The sequence below is a fragment of the Notechis scutatus genome, chromosome 2 (genome assembly GCF_049901735.1).
Source record: "Notechis scutatus isolate UNSWTSFEM ecotype Mainland chromosome 2, rNotScu1.2, whole genome shotgun sequence".
Taxonomy (NCBI): Eukaryota; Metazoa; Chordata; class Lepidosauria; order Squamata; family Elapidae; genus Notechis; species Notechis scutatus.
Genome location: NC_142010.1, coordinates 15,150,236 through 15,169,731, shown reverse-complemented (window position 1 = coordinate 15,169,731; position 19,496 = coordinate 15,150,236). Strand labels below are relative to the sequence as shown.

The window sequence follows — 19,496 nt, the reverse complement described above, 5'->3', positions numbered from 1 at the left end:
TTGTTTTCCTTAACACTCGTTGGGGAATCCAGGCTTAACACTTGTTATGGGCCCAGAGAGACTGCAAAGTCAGTTTAACTAGGATAAAAACAGGTTTATGTAAAAAGTGAGATTTTGTGTTGTTACACGTTACAGTAAACAGACAGCTGTGTTTTATCAATTATAGTTTTATATCCATATAGTGAAATATGGCACAAGACAGTCTACAAAGTTTGTCCCTTATATCCAAGCTGGATGGAACAAACTATGTTTCATGGCCTATGAAATGTAGTCTACTTCTACGAAGAGAAGGTCTGTGGAACATAATTGAAAACCCACCAAACGTAGAAGAATGGTATTCTGAAGATGAGGAAGATAGTCAAAAGATAGAAGAATTTAAACAGAAAAACCAACAAGCACTTTGCATCATAGGACTAACATTAACTGATCAGCAGCTTGTTCATATACGCGGAGAGCAAACAGCTGTTGGGTGTTGGCAAAAACTGAAGAGGATTTATGTCCGAGATAACGTTGGTGCTCACATAAATCTAACACGGAAACTTTTCCGCACGTATCTCCAAAAGAATGGTGATATGCTGAGTCATTTGAATACTATGAAAAGCATTTTTCAAGAACTTCATGAGAAGGAGTTAATTTTCTCTGAACTACACCAGGTCTACATAATTCTATCTTCATTAGACGAAAGTTTTGATGACTACGTAACTTCCCTTGAAATATTGCCTAAAGAAAGCCTAACTTTAACTGATATCACTGGCAGATTGATTGAAGAGGCCAGAAGAAGGCTTGAAAGAGATCAGTTAAGGAGGAGCAACCTCAAAAGGAAAATAATGAATCTCCTACTGCATACACAATTAAAAAGTGTTTTAATTGTGGGGGAAGGACATTTGCAAGATTTTGTAAGAAGCCAAAGCTCCAGAATGCAAGCCAGAATGCTGTAAGCCATCAAAGAAGAAATAAGAATTATGAGTTAGCAATGTATAGTAATGGAGTTGTAAAGAATAATTTATGGGTGGTTGACAGTGGTGCGTCCCACTGTATTACAAATGATAACAAAAAAATTGTAAAAATGTCCATGAGTTCACAACATATCTCATTAGCAAACGGATGGAAAATGAAGGCAAAAGGTCAAGGTATAGCTCATTGTTCTAGTATAAATGAGAACATAAAAATGTTATATGTACCTCAACTTAAATTTAATTTGCTTTCAGTTAGAATGTTGGTTAGATTAGGATACATAATTACCTTTAGGGGAGATACTTGTTTAATTGAAAAAGAAGGTAAGAAAATTACTGCAACGTTAAGAGGTGACTTATATGTGTTAAATGATAATGGTTTAGAAGTGGCTAACACGGTTTATGAAAATAAGAAACCTCATAATGAATGTATTCACTTGTTACACTGAAGGTTAGGTCATTTAAATTTTAAAATGATTAAGAGAACTGTTCAACTATCTAAAGGAATAAGTTTGAAACCTTGCAATAAGTATTTGCAATGTTCTGCTTGTAATCAAAACAAAAGCAAAGTTATACCGGCAAATAGAGTTGATGGATTTACTACCAAAGAGCCTTTAGAGGTAGTATTTGCCGATATAATAGGTGCTAAAAAGCCAAGTGTAGGTGGTGCTAGATACATATTAAGCATAATGGACCACTATTCTAGGTATGGTTTCTGTTTTCTAATGAAGAGAAAAATTGAAACGTATACAAATTTCTTTAATTGGTTAAAATTTGCAGAGAGGAAAACTAAAAGGAAATTAGTAACTCTTATAACAGATAATGGTGCGGAATTTACAAATAATAAATTCCAGAGTAGACTTAGAATGGCAGGTATTCAACATAAAAAGTCTGCACCATATAGGCCTCAACATAATGCATTTATAGAGAGACGAGGCCAAACACTGCAATCAATGGGAAGAACAATGTTATCTGATTCTGGATTACCTGACAATTTGTGGGGAGAAGCTATAATGTGTGGTAATCACATATTAAACAATGTTGTTAATTCAACAACAGGTGAATTACCATTCACTCTGTGGCGTGGTAGGAAACCTGATTTGAGTTATATTCACACATTTGGTGCACCAGCATGGGTGCATATCCCTACACAACTCAGGCACAAAGGACAACATAGAGCTAAAAGATTAATTTTTGTTGGATATCAAGCAAACCATAGATCTTATAGATTCTGGGAACCAGGTACATCTAGAGTATACTGTAGTGCTAGTGCACAATTCCTAGAACATATAGGATGGAATAGATTAGAGCAGGATTCAGATAATGATGTTATTATAAAACACTAAAAGAGGCAGAAGGAAAAGACTAGTTATAAGAAAAGTCCAATTAAAGAAGAAGTCCATGAAGAGCAAATAGAATCAGATCAAGAGGAAATAATTGATCAAGAAGAGATAGATAGTCAAGAACAGGAAATAAAGGAAAGTCCACCTGTAAGTCCTGTTATACCTAGACGCACAACGCGTATAACTAAACCACCTGAAAGGTATCAGGCAAGTATTGTTTGCCAAGTAAATAAAGTTCCAACTAGCATAGATGAACTTAAGATGTATCCTGCTAAGGAACAGGAGAATTGGCAAAAAGCAATGGAAAAAGAGTTAAATTCATTAAAGGAAATGAAGGTTTATGAAGAAACCAAATTACCTCCAGGAGAAAAATCCATTGGGTGCAAATGGATATTTAAAGTAAAGACTGGAAATAATGGGCAAGTAACTTATAAGGCTAGATTAGTAGCACAAGGATTTAACCAAAATGTATTTGATTATGATGAAGTATTTGCACAAAATCTTAAGGCTACAACTTTAAGAGCCGCTTTAGTATGGGCAGCTAAGAAGAATTATATCGTTAACCATTTAGACGTAGAAACTGCCTATCTACATGCACCATTGCAACATACAATATATTTGAAAAAACCAGTTGGTATAAATGATAATAAAGTAAATAGCAATGATTGTTGGAAACTCAAGAAGAGTGTATATGGATTGAAACAATCTGGCTATGAATGGAACCAATATATTGTGAAAGAATTAAACAATATAGGGTTTAAATCTGGTTTAGCAGATCCATGTATGTTTAAAAGAGAAAATAATGGAACGGTGTCATTATTGTTATTATTTACAGATGATATTGCTTTGATTACTAAGACCAATAATGAAGCTACTGAGATTATTTCATTATTAGCCAAAAGGATAAAATTAAAGCATTTAGGTGAAATTAAAAAGTATCTAGGATTGACAATTAATAAAACCACAAAAGGATTTAAGATATCTCAAGAGGATAAAATTTGCCAATTAATTAAATTGTATAAAATGGAACTTTGTAAGCCTGCAAAGACTCCAATGAGTCAGGAAATTTGCAAAAATGATGCTCAAAGTCCCAAATTTGATAAGACCATATATCAATCTTTGATTGGTAGCTTATCATATATAAGCAATTGGTCAAGGCCAGATATAGCTTATAGTATTAATCAGCTGGCACGATTTAATAATGATCCACATCAATGTCATTGGCAAGCATTAAAGAGAATTTTAAGATATCTTAAAGGAACAATGCATCATGCATTGTATCTAGAGCCAAAAGGTGATTTGATTCTTAGTGCCTATGCAGATGCAAGTTTTGCAACTGACATAAATACTAGAAAATCAACATCTGGGATGGTTATATTATTTGGTAAGACTTTAATAGGGTGGAGGTCAATCAGACAACAGCATATTAGCTTGTCAACGATGGAAGCAGAATTTTCATGTCTGTCATTACTATGCACTGACTTAATTCTGTACAAACAGTTATTATTAGACATGGGTATAACTGTTAAAGAATCTATTATTGTGTATGAGGACAACCAAGCAGCTATACAATTAGCTACTAATATTGCTGTAAAAACTAGATCAAAGCATACTGATTTAAGATACTTAAATGTTAGAGAATCTGTGAAAAATGGTCTAATTAAACTTGAGTACTGCATGACGGAAGAAAATATTGCAGACCAGTTTACAAAAGTACAAGGTGTTGTAAAATTTAAAGAGAGTTGTGACAATTATGATTTAAAGGTGTAAATGGTTATATTATTGTAATATTATTATTATTACCCAAAAGGGGAGAATGTTAGGGATAACATTGTTTACCCTAACTGATTTGGGTAAAAATAATAAATATGGTATCATGGTTTGTTAGTTAAAGTGTGTGTAACTTTAACAGCAAGAATGTAATTAAGGGCGTGGTTGTAAAAGCACTATATAAGAAGCGAGGCCATTGCAGCTCGCTCTCTCTGGCCTACTGATCCCTAATTACTGAATGGATTGATGACTGCGTTCTTTTCTTGCCGAAGGAGTGTTTATTTTCTCAATGGAGAGAAAATAAAGATTGGACAGATTTATTGTAAGTGAACTGACATTGGCTATTCAACACGGACTTTGCAAATAGAATATCCCCGACAAGACTTGACTGAAAATTGATATATGACTAATGGACCATTTATTTGACTATGCTATAATTCTTAAATGGAATAAACAATATTTTTGATAGCACAAGCGTATCTGTATTTTTACTGCGTGTTAACTAGAAAACTTATCTCACACATTTACCTGTCTTCCTAGGAACGCTGCACGTTCTGTTTAGTTTGTTTTCCTTAACACTCGTTGGGGAATCCAGGCTTAACACACACTACCAAAAATACTGTCTCTTTCAAACTGTACCGGTGAAATTGGACAATTTTTGGGGGGGAGAATTAGATAAAACAGTCATTAAATCAATTTGGGTGAAAAAAAAAGCTAGGATAAAAATGAAATTACTGCAGGACAAAAGAAAAAGGGGTGGCTTTAGACTCCCTTACTGGGAAATGTATTACCAGACAGCAGCTATGGTATGGATTAAGGATTGGATTAATTTGGAAAACAAAAGAATACTGCTGATAGAAGGCCACGACTTGCAAAAAGGGTGGCATAGCTTTTTATGGGATGGGAAAAGCAAGCAACATTCATACTTCCAGAGACACCTGATCAGAGACTCAAGAATTCGGATATGGAATAAAATTAAAAAGAATTACTATGATAAAATACCAAGCTGACTGTCAACCATGGAAGCACAAATTTATCCCAACGTAATGGATCTGGCTAAAATGAGGAACTATAAAGACTTATTAGATGACCAAGGAAGGCTGAAAACAATACAAAAACTACAGCAACAAAATATAGAAATAGACTGGTAGCCATACATACAAGTTCAGGTGAGGAAAATTAAACAAAGAATAATATGGATTTTAAGTGGGAAAACACCAATTAGATGCAATTACACAAGGAACTGGGGGTGGCTGGGTGGGAATGATTTCCAAAATATATAATTTTCTATTGGATTTTAAGATGGAAGAGGAGGTGGTAAAGGAGACAATGGTGGTATGGGCGAAAAATGTTAGCCACAATATAGATTTGGAACATTGGGAAAAAATGTAGGGACTAAATTACAAATTAACTATGTCTACAACGTACAGGGAAAACCTATACAAAATGTTTTAAAGGTGGCACCTACCCCCTGCTAGATTAGCAGAAATGTTTAACCTAAGCCCAAATTGCTGAGAGTGTAAGAAGGAAAAAGGTACTTATTTTCATATGTGGTTGACCTGCCCAGAGGTCAAGAAGTATTGGAACATAATTCGATTGTGGCTAGAAGAAGTAATAAAACAGAAAATTGAACCCAAACCAGAACTATTTCTATTAGGCATAATAACAGAAAAATATAATAAAAAAAGACAATATTATGTTACATATTTTAACAGCCGCTAGAATTTCTTATGCACAATTTTGGAAGCAGGAAGATGTACCACCAGAGGGTGTTGTTATAAAAAAAAAAAAAAAGATTGTGCAGAGATGGGACAGGCTAACAATGAAATTAAGAGATAAAGAAGATTTGACATATTATAGTGTCTGGGACACCTGGTATGGTTTAAGAATAAAAAGAAATCAAAATGGCAATTAAGTAAAGAATAAGAAACTACGTAAATACTTATACCTATATCTATATTTATCTATATTTATTTATATATTAATTTGAAACTAAATAATGAAAGAAATATGCAATGGTAATGGAATAACCAAGTATATATATATATATATATATATAGAAAGATGATAAGGAAATGTAATAGATTTCTTGATGTTGATACAATGATGTATAAAGTTTTATGTTCTTAAATTTTGAAAACTGAATAAAATATTTATTAAAAAAAAAAATAACTGATGGCTCACTACATCGTTCCAACGTCAGTCATGGCAGAATGAGGTCGGGTTATAGATAGGGCGATTTTGTTGCAGCCCCTCTGCTGTCATTTGTAAGTGTGAATGACAGCCGTGATGCTGCAGCATTTTTAATTTCAGGACTGAGTCTTAGGTACTTTGGAGAGGGCTAGGTCGTAACTTGATATGGTCGCTTAGTGAACTATCAAAACTCGGGGATCACCTGTACCAGAAGATGCTATGCCTCACACTTCATGAGGACTTTGTTCTTGAATTGGATTGGGAGAATGCTCTTCGATGGCCTGAGTGTGAAAGGGGGAAAATGACAACACATTCTTCTCACATGACTTCCAGAATACAATTAAAAGCACACCCCATCCTTCTCAGCCTCCACAGATAAGTTCAAATAGAAATAAGGATAAATGACAACACATTCCTTTCACATGTCCTCCAGAGGACAGATAAAAGAAACCTCGGTCTTCTCAGCCTCCACAGATAAGTTCAAATAGAAATGGAAAAATACTGATAAGAAATGGCCCAAAAGCATCTAAGGAAAGAGACATTCATTCTTTCCTTCCTTGGAATACCAGAAGGCCAGATATTTTCCTTTTCTCTTCGAGGAGATGATATCCGATTAGTGGTTTTTTAATAAATAATAACTATAATCTGTCTTCTTGAAATGTCTGATTTGGGACAAGAAAACTCTTACCCAAAGAGACCACATTCCTATGGTTTTCAAGCATGACTTCCGAATGCAGCGCTTTTTGGTCAGGATCCAGCTGAGACCATTCCTCCTCCGAGAAATACACAGCCACCTCCTCGAAGGACACCGGGCTCCCCTGAACACGGAAAAAAAGAACAGGAAGATTTGCAAGATCTGTTCAACTTCATCAATGATTTAGACAAGATACAAGGGGAACTCATCAAATTTGCAGACAAGACCAAATTGACAGGAATACCAACACTCCACAAGATAGGCTCGAGATATACACTGCTCAAAAAAATAAAGGGAATACTTAAACAACACAATGTAACTCCAAGTCAATCACACTTCTGTGAAATCAAACTGTCCACTTAGGTAGCAACACTGATTGACAATCAATTTCACATGCTGTTGTGCAAATGGAATAGACAACAGGGGGAAAGCATAGGCAGTTAGCAGGACACCCCCAATAAGGGGGAGTCCCCCTGAACAGGGCCAGGAAGGAGGCAGCTGGAGAGGCCGCCCCGCTTCTCTCCCCCTCCGGAGACAGGATCCGGGAGCCGGGTGAGAATCCTGCCTCCTCCTCGCCCGGCTTCTCTCCTCTCCTGCTGCGCCTCCACAAGGCCGATCCTCATCTCCTCCCCCACTTGGGCTCTTCCCTGGACACGGGACGGGAAGGGATCCCCGGATCCCGGCCGCCTTCCTGCCCTTCCCGCCTTGCTCTGTTCCCCCTGCATGGAGAGGGCGGCTGGAGAGCATGGAATCCGGGGTTGAAGACGGAGGTGGGCAGGGCGCAGAGAGTCTCTCCCTCCTCCGCCTCCCTTTGTCCGGGAACCGCCCAGCCCCCCAACCCCGGGGACGTTTGGATCTCTCACCGCCAGTGTTCCGCAGCCTCTCTGGCGGCTGCGAAGCCCCAGGGGTTAAACAGAGCAAGTGCCACGTCCTAGAGCGGCAAGCATTTGTGACGTCACTTCCGTCTCGGCCTCCACCCCCCCCAAACAAACTATAACGTTTGCCCTCAAGTGGATCAATGGCGAAGCGCCGGGACTTCCCTTCCCTTAGCGGAGGGCTCCCCCTGGTGGATGTGCTGCAAAGTGCCAGGATTGTAGAAAGGGCGGGAAAGAAGACCGTGTCTGAGGGGAGGGAGAGGGTGGGCATGATGGGCTTGGGAGTAGGGAGAAAGGCCCCTCTCAATGGCTCCCTGCCCGACAAAGGCTTCGACATCTCCAGAAGCGGCACTTTCTCTGTCTTCCTCCCTTTCCTGTTCAGGAACCGTCTGAGGAGAATGAGAAAAATCCATCTGGAGGATTTAAACTTGCTTCCCTCAAGAACGGTTGTCTTGAAGGCTCCGCAGAGATTATGGGAGGCCTCAAAAGGGTCCAAATCCTGTCAGAAACAGCCGGGCAGTCAGAAGATGAGGACCAGGAGCCTCTGTTGGAAACCCAGGTTGTGTCCTTCGGTTGTTGGGATCTCCTGCCTGAAGGGGAGGCAGATGGGACACACGCAGGAAGGCCACAATCAGGAAAATGATTTTATTTTTTATTTCTTTAATTCAATACATGCAGCTGCCTTTCTCAAATTATTTGCTCAATCTCACAGCAAAGGGGAGAGCAGAATGCGCAGAGACCCCTCCAGCTTCTTCTGATGAAAGAAAAGGAAGATGGTGAAAAAGGAATATAAATCTAAACTATGATGGGGGGGGGGAATCATTTTTACAGGATTGAGTCTGAAACTCCCCTCAACAAATGAGACTAAGAAGCTTAAGGCCCATGGAGAATTTAAGGAAGGGATAGATCATTAGACCATAAATGAAAACAAAATATTCAACCAGATTTGGAGTTGACAATGATACACAAAGTGATTAGCTACAGTGAGCAAAACAAAGAATTTAAAAGGATGGAAAAGTGGTTATGGAGGTAACCCTTGATTTTTCTTTAAGTATTTCTTTTTTTCTCCAGTTTGACAAAGAAAATTTAATAATCCATACTTGGATTATTTAGATTATTAAACAGCTCCAACCAAGCAGGAGCTGAAATATATCCCCCCACTCCAGGCTATCCAAACACTTTAGTCTGTTAGCAATTTTTAATGCAATGAAGAAAAAGAGAATTTTATGCATGTTTAGCATGTTTAGCAAGTAATATCACTGATACTTACATATATCTCCACAGATGAACACTATACAGAAGCCTGATGATGGCAGATGAGATTCTGGCGAAACGTTGCTATATATATATTTGTTTTCTTAAGTTTTCGCAGGTACTTACATGTATGGTATTCAGCTTTGTTCAGGTATTTTCCCACGTCATTGTAGTTGTGCTTTTAAAGTTGTAGCAACGTTTCGGCAGAATCTCATCTGCCATCATCAGGCTTCTGTATTGTGTTCGTCTGTGAGTCAGGCTTTCACAGCCGTTTTTGTTTTAAATTTGGTGCTAGCCTACGCTGTGCCAGAATGTTTTTTTCTTCATCCTGCTTGGTTGGCAGTCTTGGTCTGTGTTTATTGGTCTTGGAGTTTGCTGTGTTCTGCTTGATTGGTGTTTCTAATATCTTCTGTCTGTTTTGCAGCTTTTTTTGGTCTTGATTGGCTGGCAACATTGTTTCCTGTATTGGAGGCTTTTAGTGTGGCTTGGCTTTGGGTAAACAGATGGCTATCATTTATTAGGAAGCTAGGTTTCATCTGGGTGCCTGGTTGGGGTGTGTTTAAATTGGAGGTATCGGGTCTGTTTGTGCCCAGGTGTTTGCTTGGCTTGTGGTGTGGAGATTTTTTTGTTTGTGAGTGCAGGCTTCCAGATAATTGACAGTCTGGTGGAGTCATCTCTTCTATTCATGCTTCCTAATAAATGATAGCCGTCCGATTACCCAGAGCCAAGCCGCACTATAAGCCTCCAATACAGGAAACACAATGTTGTTCACCCGGTCTACCCAAGGAACAAGAAGACTCAGGGAAGACAACAAAATGGGGAAAAGGGGGAAATGAAGTGGATGACTACTGTGCTGGCCTCCTGGAGAGCCTGCAGATTCCCTTGGACACCCAGCAGGTGGCCACTAGGGACCTGTGCCGGGTGAAGGAAGACTTCAAGTGCCAAAGTTCTGAGTATGGAACTTCCCGATGATGATGAGGAAGCCAGTTATCACCGCCATCCAGAGAGGACCAGAGCCTGGACTGAAATAGTTTTTCTAATTTAAATTGAATAGTCTTCTTAATTTCGTGTTATTTTGGTCCCCATTTATCACCAAAGATCTTCCTTCTTGATTGATCATTTGCAATGTTAGCACACTGGAGTGATTTTCACTCTGATTTCCTGGAGTATGCCTAATTTGGGAGGAGTGAGAGAAGGAGTGATAAGTAGTCAGAAATATCATTCGTTGCCTGTGTAACTTCCAATGTTTGCATAATAAATTACTGTAAATCAAGGATTGAGTAGGCTGCCTAGCTATGGGAACTTAATATGCATCCACATTTCCTACTACTGATTTAATAAAACTACTTGTTGTAACGCTCCATGTGTGGAGAATGCTCGGAAGATATACAAAGTTATACATATTTCCACAATGCTACAGCTCTTGCATTTCAGTAAATGAGTTCAAGCAGCACTTTTTTTTTACACAACTGTGTGAAAAAAGTTACCATGGCACTAAAAAAAACCCTGCAAAATAAGTAAACTGTGTGGCCAGGCAGCTGTGAAGGCAAACAAAATTCTGGGATGCATCACTAGATGTATCAACATCAAGGAGGTCTTAACCCACTTTAGTGAGACACCATTTGGAATACTATGTCCAGTTCTGGAGATCTCACTTTTAGAAAAAAGATATTGATATGATTATGTCCAGAGATGGGCAACATGAGGGAAGGCAAGGAAAGATCACCACAAAATTAGGACAAAGAGCCTATGAGTTCCATTCTTTAATTCAGCATCACAACAACCCCATTCTGCTTGTGGTTTCCGTTCTCGTGTTACTTGCATTACATAATGTGAAGAAGCATGGTGGAAATGTAGATTTCTATAATATAAGCAAACTAAGAATATTTGAAAATAGTAAGGGATTCAGGACTAATGCATTTCTGGCCGCAACTCTGCTCTAGTGGATATACTCATCAAATAAAAGTTTCTTGCGATCTCCACAGCTTAAATATTGGCATCCACACATCACTTTCAAGCCAAATGATAACCTTAAACTCCACTGATACTCATTTTTCTTTTAAAACCTCCTACTTACCTAAAAAGCACAAGAAGGGATTGAGGATACAAAATCAAAATCAGAATACAGCTGGAAGGGAACTTGCAACTCTTCTAGTCCAGCCCCTTGCTCAAGCAGGAGATCCTATATCATTTCAGACATGTAACTGTCCAGTCACTTCTTAAAAAATGTTCAGTGATGAAGCACCTACGCTATCTCAACTGGTTAATTGTCCTCACTGTAAGAAAGCTCCAGGTTTCTTCTGGATTAGTTTCCATCCATTGTTTATCTTGCCTTCTGGAGGTTTGGGGAAAAATTAGATGAACAGAATTGGAAGGGACTTTGTAGGTCATCTAGTCCAACTGCTTGCTCAAGCAGGAGATCCTACACCATTTCTAACAAATGGCAGTCCAATCTCTTCTTGAAAGCCAGCAGCTCCCACAGCTTCTGAAGGAATCTTCTGTTCTATTGGTTGATTGTTCTGTCAGAAAACTTCTCCTTATTTCTAGGTTGAATCTCTCCTTGATCAGTTTCCATCTATTATTCCCTCTCTGGCATTCAGGTGCCTTGGAAAATAGCTTGATTCCCTCCTCTCTGTGGCAGCCCCTCAAATATTGGAAGACTGCTATCCTGTCTCCCTTGGTCCTTCTCGTTACTAGACTAGCCATGCCCAGTTCCTGTAACCATTCTTGTTTTAGTCTTCAGGCCTTCAGCTTAGCTTCTCTTCTTTACACTTCTTCCAAAGTTTCAACATTTTTTTGTAATGTGATGACCCAAAATAGTTGCAGTATTCCAGGTGTGGTCTTACTAAGGCTTTATGAAACGCTACTAATACTTCATGTGGTTTTGATTCTATGCCTCTGTTTAAATAACCAAGGATGATATTAGCTTTTTGGCTGCTGCTGCACACAGGTGATTCATGCTTAAGTGATCATCCATTCAGACTCCAAGGACCCTTTCACACTTACTATTTTTGAGCCAAGTTTCAGGTTTTTCCTGGCCAGGTGTAAAATCTTACTTTTCTCCATATTAAATTTCAATTTGTTGGATTCAATCTTGTCTCATTTGGATCAGAAAGGCACAACATGCATACACATAAAAATCTATAGAGACATGGTGGTTCAGAGGTTAGAATGCACTACTACAGGCTAATTGCCCACAGCCAGGAGTTTGATTCTGACAGGCTCATGGTTGATTCAGCTCCCATCCTTCTGAGATGGGTAAAGATAGATAGATTGCTGGGGACCATAGGCTGACTTTGTAAACTGCTCATAGTGTGTGGTAAATCACTGTGGAGTGGTATATAAGTCTAAGTGGAATTGCTACTGCTATATAGTTTCTCCCGAGCATGTATCCTTTTATGAGAAGTAAGATTACTATTCTGAGCAAAGCTCTTTCCACATTCCATGCATTTATATGGCCTCTCTCCTGTGTGGATTTTGTTGTGGCAAGTAAGACCATACTTCCGAGCAAATGTCTTTCCACAATGCATGCATTTATATGGTTTCTCTCCTGTGTGAATCTTGTTGTGATACCTAAGTCCACCGCTCTGAGCAAAGGTCTTTCCACACTGCATGCATTTATACGGCTTCTCCCCTGTGTGGCTCATCTTATGGGAAATAAGATGATATCTTCGAGCAAAGGTCTTTCCACACTCCATGCATTTATAAGGCTTCTCCCCTGTGTGGATCATCATATGTAGAATAAGTTGACCTCTTCGAGCAAAAGTCTTCCCACATTCCATACATTTAAATGGTTTCTCCCCTGTGTGGAGCCGTTTGTGGACAGTAAGTGTACTATTGTAAGCAAAGGTCTTTCCACACTCCATGCATTTATATGGTTTCTCTCCTGTGTGGGTCTTGTTGTGGTACCTAAGTCCACTGCTCTGAGCAAAGGCCTTTCCACATTCCATGCATTTATACGGCCTCTCCCCTGTGTGGATCCTTCTGTGTATTTTAAGGTCATTGCTTTTAGCAAAGGTCTTTCCACATTCCATGCATTTAAATGGCTTCTCTGCTGTGTGGATCTGTTTGTGTATTTTTACACAACTCCCACGAGCAAAAGTCTTTCCACATTCCATGCATTTATATGGCTTCTCCCCTGTGTGGATCATCTTATGTCGAATAAGAGTACCTCTTCGAGCAAAGGTCTTTCCACATTCCATGCATTTATATGGCTTTTCCCCTGTGTGGATCACCTTATGGGAAATAAGGGTACATTTTTGAGCAAAGGTCTTTCCACACTCCATGCATTTATACGGCTTCTCTCCTGTGTGGATCATCTTATGGGAAATGAGATGACCACTTTGAGCAAAGGTCTTTCCACACTCGATGCATTTATATGGCTTCTCCCCTGTGTGGATCATCTTATGGGAAATAAAACTCCTTCTTTGAGCAAAAGTCTTTCCACACTCCATGCATTTAAATGGTTTTTCCCCTGCGTGGATCATTTTGTGTATTCTTAGGTCACTTTTATGAGCAAAGGTCTTTCCACACTCCATGCATTTATACGGCTTCTCCCCTGTGTGGATCTTGGTGTGGTAACTAAGTCCACTGCTCTGAGCAAAGGTCTTTCCACACTCAGTGCATTTATATGGCTTCTCCCCTGTATGGATCATCTTATGGGAAATTAGATGACCACTTTGAGCAAAGGTCTTCCCACACTCCATGCATTTATACGGCTTCTCTCCTGTGTGGATCATTTTGTGGATAGTGAGTCTACTGCTCAGAGCAAAGGTCTTTCCACACTCCAAGCATTTATATGGCTTCTCCCCTGTGTGGATCCTTTTGTGGATTGTAAGTCCACTATTATAAGCAAAGGTCTTTCCACATTCCATGCATTTATACCGCTTCTCCCCTGTGTGGATCACCTTATGGGTAATAAGAGTACATTTTTGAGCAAAGGTCTTTCCACATTCCATGCATTTAAATGGCTTCTCGCCTGTGTGGAACCTTTTGTGGATAGTAAGTCTACTGTTGTAAGCAAAGGACTTTCCACACTCCGTGCATTTATATGGTTTCTCTCCTGAGTGGATCATTTTATGGGAAATAAGATTACTCCATCTTCTGAACATGGTATCAAGCTCTCTGCATTTGTAGAGCTTCTTCCCAGTATGAATCCTTTCATGGGAAGTAAGTTGCCTTCTTGTTCTAAAACATGTTCCACATTCCAAACATTTATACGGCTTCTCTTTTGTGTCAATCACTTTCTGAGATATAAGGAACTTATTTCCAAGAAAAGGAATGAATGTCTCATCGTAATTTTGTCTGTTGTGTCTTCTTATAGCATCTTCTGCTTTGTTTTGGCTTAAATAGTATTCTTTTACTTGTAGTTTAGCTTTCATTGGCTTCACACTTTTCCCAATATACTTTTTCCTTATTTTCTCTTGCCCAGCAAGAAAGTCTTGCATAGGAGCATCAGTGGAAGATGAAATTTCCTGATTCCAATTATTTGACTGGTTTCTCTCATGGCTTTCGAATTCCGCTCGAATTACAAACTTCTCCATTCCATCTTTAGCAGTCATCACTTGGAATGGTTTACAGGAATCTTGATCCTCCTGTCCATTGTTACCTTTAAAGCAAAAGAGAAATGAAAATAATAATAAGGTCAGAAAAAAAGATCAAATTGTACAGTCAAGTGAATTTCCTTCTGAGTTTCTCGGAAATTCCATTAGGATGTATGTTTGCATGCTTACAGTGGTGTAATGTAGACATGATTTCTAATTTTTTTTTATATAAATTTTATTTGGGCGTTCAAAAAAACATAATACAATAAAACATCTTTTTTTGAGAATATCATGATCCTGGGTTATCACTTCTCCTTACAGACACAAACTCAATTTCATATTCATCTTTGTGTTCTATTCCATATCTTATTACTATTTTAACATTTTCTCCATAATTTTTCCCCTCCCTTGGTTTTCTCAACTTTATTTTTAATTTTCTCATACCTAAATTCAATTATATATCTTTTTCTAAGTTTCAATGTCTTTCTAATCATTATATTTATACTGTCTGTCCTGTTTCAATTTCATATTATCTTTTCTCATTAAACAAATTTTCCCCTATAGTTACTAATTGGAGTATCTCTCTCTCTCTCTCTCTCACACACACACACACACACACACACATATATATATATATATATGTCATACTCCAATTAGTAAGTACAGGGGAAAATTTGTTTAATGAGAAAATATGAAATTGAAACATATATATAAATAACAATAGTAAATAAAACACTCATTCCATTCCAATTGAATTCTATCATTAATATTAATTAGAATCTTAACGTCTTTAACAATTCTTTTCAATTGAATATCGTACTTCCTTGGGAATACTTATAAACTTTCCATAATTAATTCTTTTTTTATATATATCTCTCTTCACTTATATTTTTATAAATCATAACAATTAAAATGTTCCCATCCTTTCCTAATTTCATTTAATTCTCCTTATTTCATTTATTTATTAACAAACATTCCACTGCATTACCGTAAGTATTTTATCCATCATTTTAATCATACATTGTTTCATATTTTCTAGAATTATTTCTATTTCTAATATAACAATACTATCTTATGTACCTTTGCAGAATCCCCTTTTCAATTAAATTTTTACCGATTATCTCTAAATAGGCTTATACTTTCAATCCTTATACGTTTTCCCTGTTTCTCTATATCCTGTTTCTGTCTTTTATAACTTCTTTTCCTTTTCTTCTTCCTCCTCTTCTTCTCCCTCCCCTTTTTGCTCCCTTGTCTCTCTACTTCTAATTCTTTCTTCTGTAATCCTCTCTTGTGTTGCTTCCTAATATTGTAATTATTTTTCAAACTATTCTTTTTTTTTTTGGCTGTTTTTTCAAATCTTAAATTTTTCACTTTCTTTCCCCCCCTTTCCTTTTTTTCCCTTACATAAAGTAACTTGATCATTAAAGAGGGCTTATTTATTTATTTTGATTTGTCAATCACAAGATAATAGGTATAAGTATATACATAGTTATGAATACATGAAAAGAGTACATATAAGAAAAATAAAAGAAACAATAGGATGGGGATGGTAGGCACGTTGATGCGCTTATGCACATCATGCATCACGCTTATGCCCCCTACAGACCTCTTAGGAAAGGGGTGAGGTCAATAGTAGACAGTCTAAGGTTAAAGTTTTTGGGGTTTGGGAAAGAAACCACAGAGTCAGATAGAGTATTCCGGACATTGACCACTCTGTTGATGAATTCGTATTTCCTGCAATCAAGTTTGGTACGATTAACCTTGAGTTTGTATCTATTGTGTGCTCTTGTGTTGTTATGGTTGAAGCTGAAGTATTCATTGACAGGTAAGTCAGTGCAATGTATGATTTTATATACCATACTTAGATCAGACCGAAGACAGCGTAATTCAAGGTTTTCTAGGTCTAGAATTTCAAGTCTGGTGGCATAAGATATTCTACAACTAGTAGAGGAGTAGATAACTCTTCTTGTGAAATATTTCTGGACTTTCTCAACTGTATTAATATCAGATACGTAATGCGGGTTCCAGACTGATGAGCTGTATTCAAGTATTGGTCTAGCATGTTTTGTATGCTCTAGTTAGTAAGTAGTATATTGCCAGAGAAAAAGCTACATAGGATTAGGTTAATAACTCTGAATGCCTTTTTGGCTATGTAGTTACAGTGGGCTCTAGCACTTAGATCATTAGAGATGAGTATTCCAAGGTCCTTTACAGAGCTTGGATCATCAACAAGGTCTTGACTATTCAGCTTGTATTTTATTTTCTGTTTTTTGTTTTTTTTTTGCCAATATGTAAGACAGAGCATTTATTTGTTGAGATTTGAAGTTGCCATTTGTTTGACCATTCTGTTACATAGTCAAGATCTTTTTGAAGGGTAGCAGTATTGTCTGGGGTATTGAACAGCTTTACATCATCTTTTGTCCCGATTCTTTGTCCTGACCTTGTTCTACAAGCGTTCGTTGTTGTTTCTCATAGTTCCAGATCTCCATTTCTAAAAATTGAAATACGAAGCCAAAAGAACCTCTTCCTTCTTGTGCATCTTCTTTGTTTTTTAAGTTCCATTTTCAGTTCTTCTAAAAGTGATGCCATTTTAAATACTTTTAAACAACCACCCGATTTATTTAAGTCATTTAAATCCTATAGCCAACAATCCAAAAATCACCAAGTAATGCAAATGATCAAAAGCTGTTTCTTCTTGCTTCTTTTTTCCACTTTCTCTTCCTGGGGTTCTATTATTTTGTTATAAAATTTCAGTTAGAATGTATGTTTTAGGAATCTTGTTAAGGTTTCACTATAAGTTCCTTTTAGTTCCAGGCAGTCTCCTCCATTTTTCCAGATCCCACCCTTTTATTCTTTCCTTTTCTCTCCTTTCCTGCTTTTAAAGGTTTTTGAGTATCCAAAAGTCTTTATTATCCCTTTGACATTTTATTTTCAGCTTAAATGCCTATTGATGTCAAAATGGATTTTTGTCAATTTCTTACTTAAATCTCTTAGCTGTCAGTATAAGGAAGGGAAGGGGAAAAAAAGCCAAATCCTTTCCCTTCCCTCTCTCCTTCGCTGCTTCAAAGTCTTCTTTGGGAACAATTTTATTTTTTATAGTTCCAATTCCAGGGTACCTTACGTTGTTGCTTTTTCAGTTCAACCCGATCAACCAAAACTTTCTATTCTTATCTTCCTCCTGCACATTCTTTTCCAGTCGAGTTCTTCTTTGAGGTGGCCATTTCTGACCACTGCTGCAACCGCCTTTGGGAAAGGGAGTAATGGCCAGCTGAGGAGGAGAGATGCGGCTCTCCTCGGCCCTGCTGGCGGTTTCCCCCCTCTTCACCACCTCTACGGGATGGCTTAGCCCCGAATCCAGCCGGCTCGGGGTGCTCTGGCGGCGAGCACGGATTGAATCCATGCACAGTCGCAGATTCTGTCCATCGCCGAAGAAGCTCAAACCGGAAGTCGATGATTTCTAAATTATTCATGAAAGCTTTGAAAATATCTAGAAAACATCTCTTTCTTTACAATTATCTCTATATATGCAAATCTCACAATGTCTGTTTTGAGTTAAGGAATAATTACGGGAAACATCCAAGAAAGAATTAGGAGAAAACTTTATTAAAGGTAAAGGTTCCCTTCGCACATACATGCTACTTGTTTCCGGCTCTAAGGGGTGGTGCTCATCTCCGATACAAAGGAAGAGCCAGCACTGTCCTAAGCTTTATTTATTTTGTTTTATTGATTGATTTATTTGGGTGGGTTAATTTCAGTAGAAACCAGTGAGAACTGAAACAATTTTTAAGTTCCTTCTACCTCGATGCACCTTGGACCAGCGCTGCATGACTGGCAGGCAAGACTCCCACTCAGTACGTTCCTTGATCCCAGCGATGAGACTTTGGAGTGAAGTCCTTTGCTTGAAGCCTCCCATTGGCTTGTAAACACTATTTGTGCTTAGACTGGAAAGTATGGGAGGCTTCAAGAATGGCTATTTCATCTCATTGGCTTGCAAGGGCTTTTTGGCCAGATCTGGTACAGGCATCTGTTCGCACAGAATGGAAGCCTAAACTACTTTAGTGTGAGATAACACGAGACCAATAGTGCAAAATCTCAGGCTACTAATTTCATATTATCTTGCATTGCAGTACTTTAGGCCTCTGTTCTTTTAAGAACTGAGGACTGCACGAGATCCAGGACAAAAGTCTTTGAAAACGAAGAGGCCTTCCCTCTGTTTGCAAAGGATTTTGCCCTGGGCATTATGTAGGCCTTGGTTAGCAGAGAACGGAGGCCTAAAGTACTGTAGTGCGAGATCACGTGAGATCTTTAGTGTGATATTTCCACTACTGATCTCGCCAATCTCTCACTACATTAGGCCTCTTCTTTCTGCAAATGCACCAAAGCAGGCAAAAGAATCGCTACATCGTCGCAATGTAAATCCAAGCGGAGTGGGGTGGGGTTATAGGTAGGGTGATTGTTGTTTGTAAGTGTAAATGACAGCTGTGGTGCTGCAGCATTTGTAATTTCAGAACTGAGTCTTAAGTACTTGGGCTAGGTCGTAACTTGATACCCCTAGTGCAGGGGTCACCAAACTTTTGAACCTCAGAGACTACCAAACTCATACTTTTAAATCCCGAGGACCACTAATACGAATTTTTTTAAAAATATATTTAATTTTTTTTTAAATATTTTTAAAAATATTTAACATAAAATTTTATTTTTATATTAAATATAAATTTAATATTTGAAAGTTTATATATATAATAAAAATGCTTATTTAAATATAACAAAATCATAAATTAATTAATTATAACTGTGGGGCAGAGCGAAGGGAAAGGAGGGATTCTCTCATCCTTTCAGGGGAAAGAGGGAGGATTTAATACTGCTGGGAT

The 19,496-nt window shown here is 38.0% G+C and overlaps 3 protein-coding genes across 13 annotated transcripts in view; all 3 read right to left on the bottom strand.

Moving 5' to 3' along the window:
* The window catches only part of LOC113427813 (uncharacterized), a 142,110-nt gene extending 134,235 nt beyond the window's left edge, over positions 1–7,875 (bottom strand). Inside the window, exon 1 of the mRNA XM_087953507.1 lies at positions 7,817–7,875. The gene's annotated coding sequence lies outside the window, so the exon portion shown is untranslated. The remainder of the gene's footprint in view (positions 1–7,816) is intronic.
* LOC148131822 (uncharacterized) overlaps positions 1–19,496 on the bottom strand; it is a 56,907-nt gene that overhangs the window by 12,934 nt on the left and 24,477 nt on the right. The window contains exons 1-2 of one of the 3 annotated variants that reach the window (XM_087953480.1): positions 7,817–7,897; positions 6,948–7,077 (exon numbers count right to left, since the gene is read on the bottom strand). The exons of 1 other annotated variant lie outside the window; for it this stretch is intronic. In XM_087953480.1, coding sequence (XP_087809606.1) covers positions 6,948–6,981 — 34 coding nt within the window. In that variant the 5' untranslated portion in view covers positions 6,982–7,077; positions 7,817–7,897. Of the gene's footprint in view, positions 1–6,947; positions 7,489–7,816; positions 7,898–19,496 lie in introns of those variants that run through there. One more of the 3 variants, XM_087953481.1, reaches the window with a different exon arrangement.
* Positions 10,833–19,496, bottom strand: part of LOC113425366 (uncharacterized) — a 137,293-nt gene continuing 128,629 nt past the window's right edge. For 6 of the 9 annotated variants that reach the window (XM_087953407.1, XM_087953409.1, XM_087953408.1 and 3 more), the window contains one exon: positions 10,833–14,690. In XM_087953407.1, coding sequence (XP_087809533.1) covers positions 12,430–14,690 — 2,261 coding nt within the window. In that variant the 3' untranslated portion in view covers positions 10,833–12,429. The remainder of the gene's footprint in view (positions 14,691–19,496) is intronic. The other 3 variants (XR_015747130.1, XM_087953410.1, XM_087953412.1) reach the window with 3 other exon arrangements.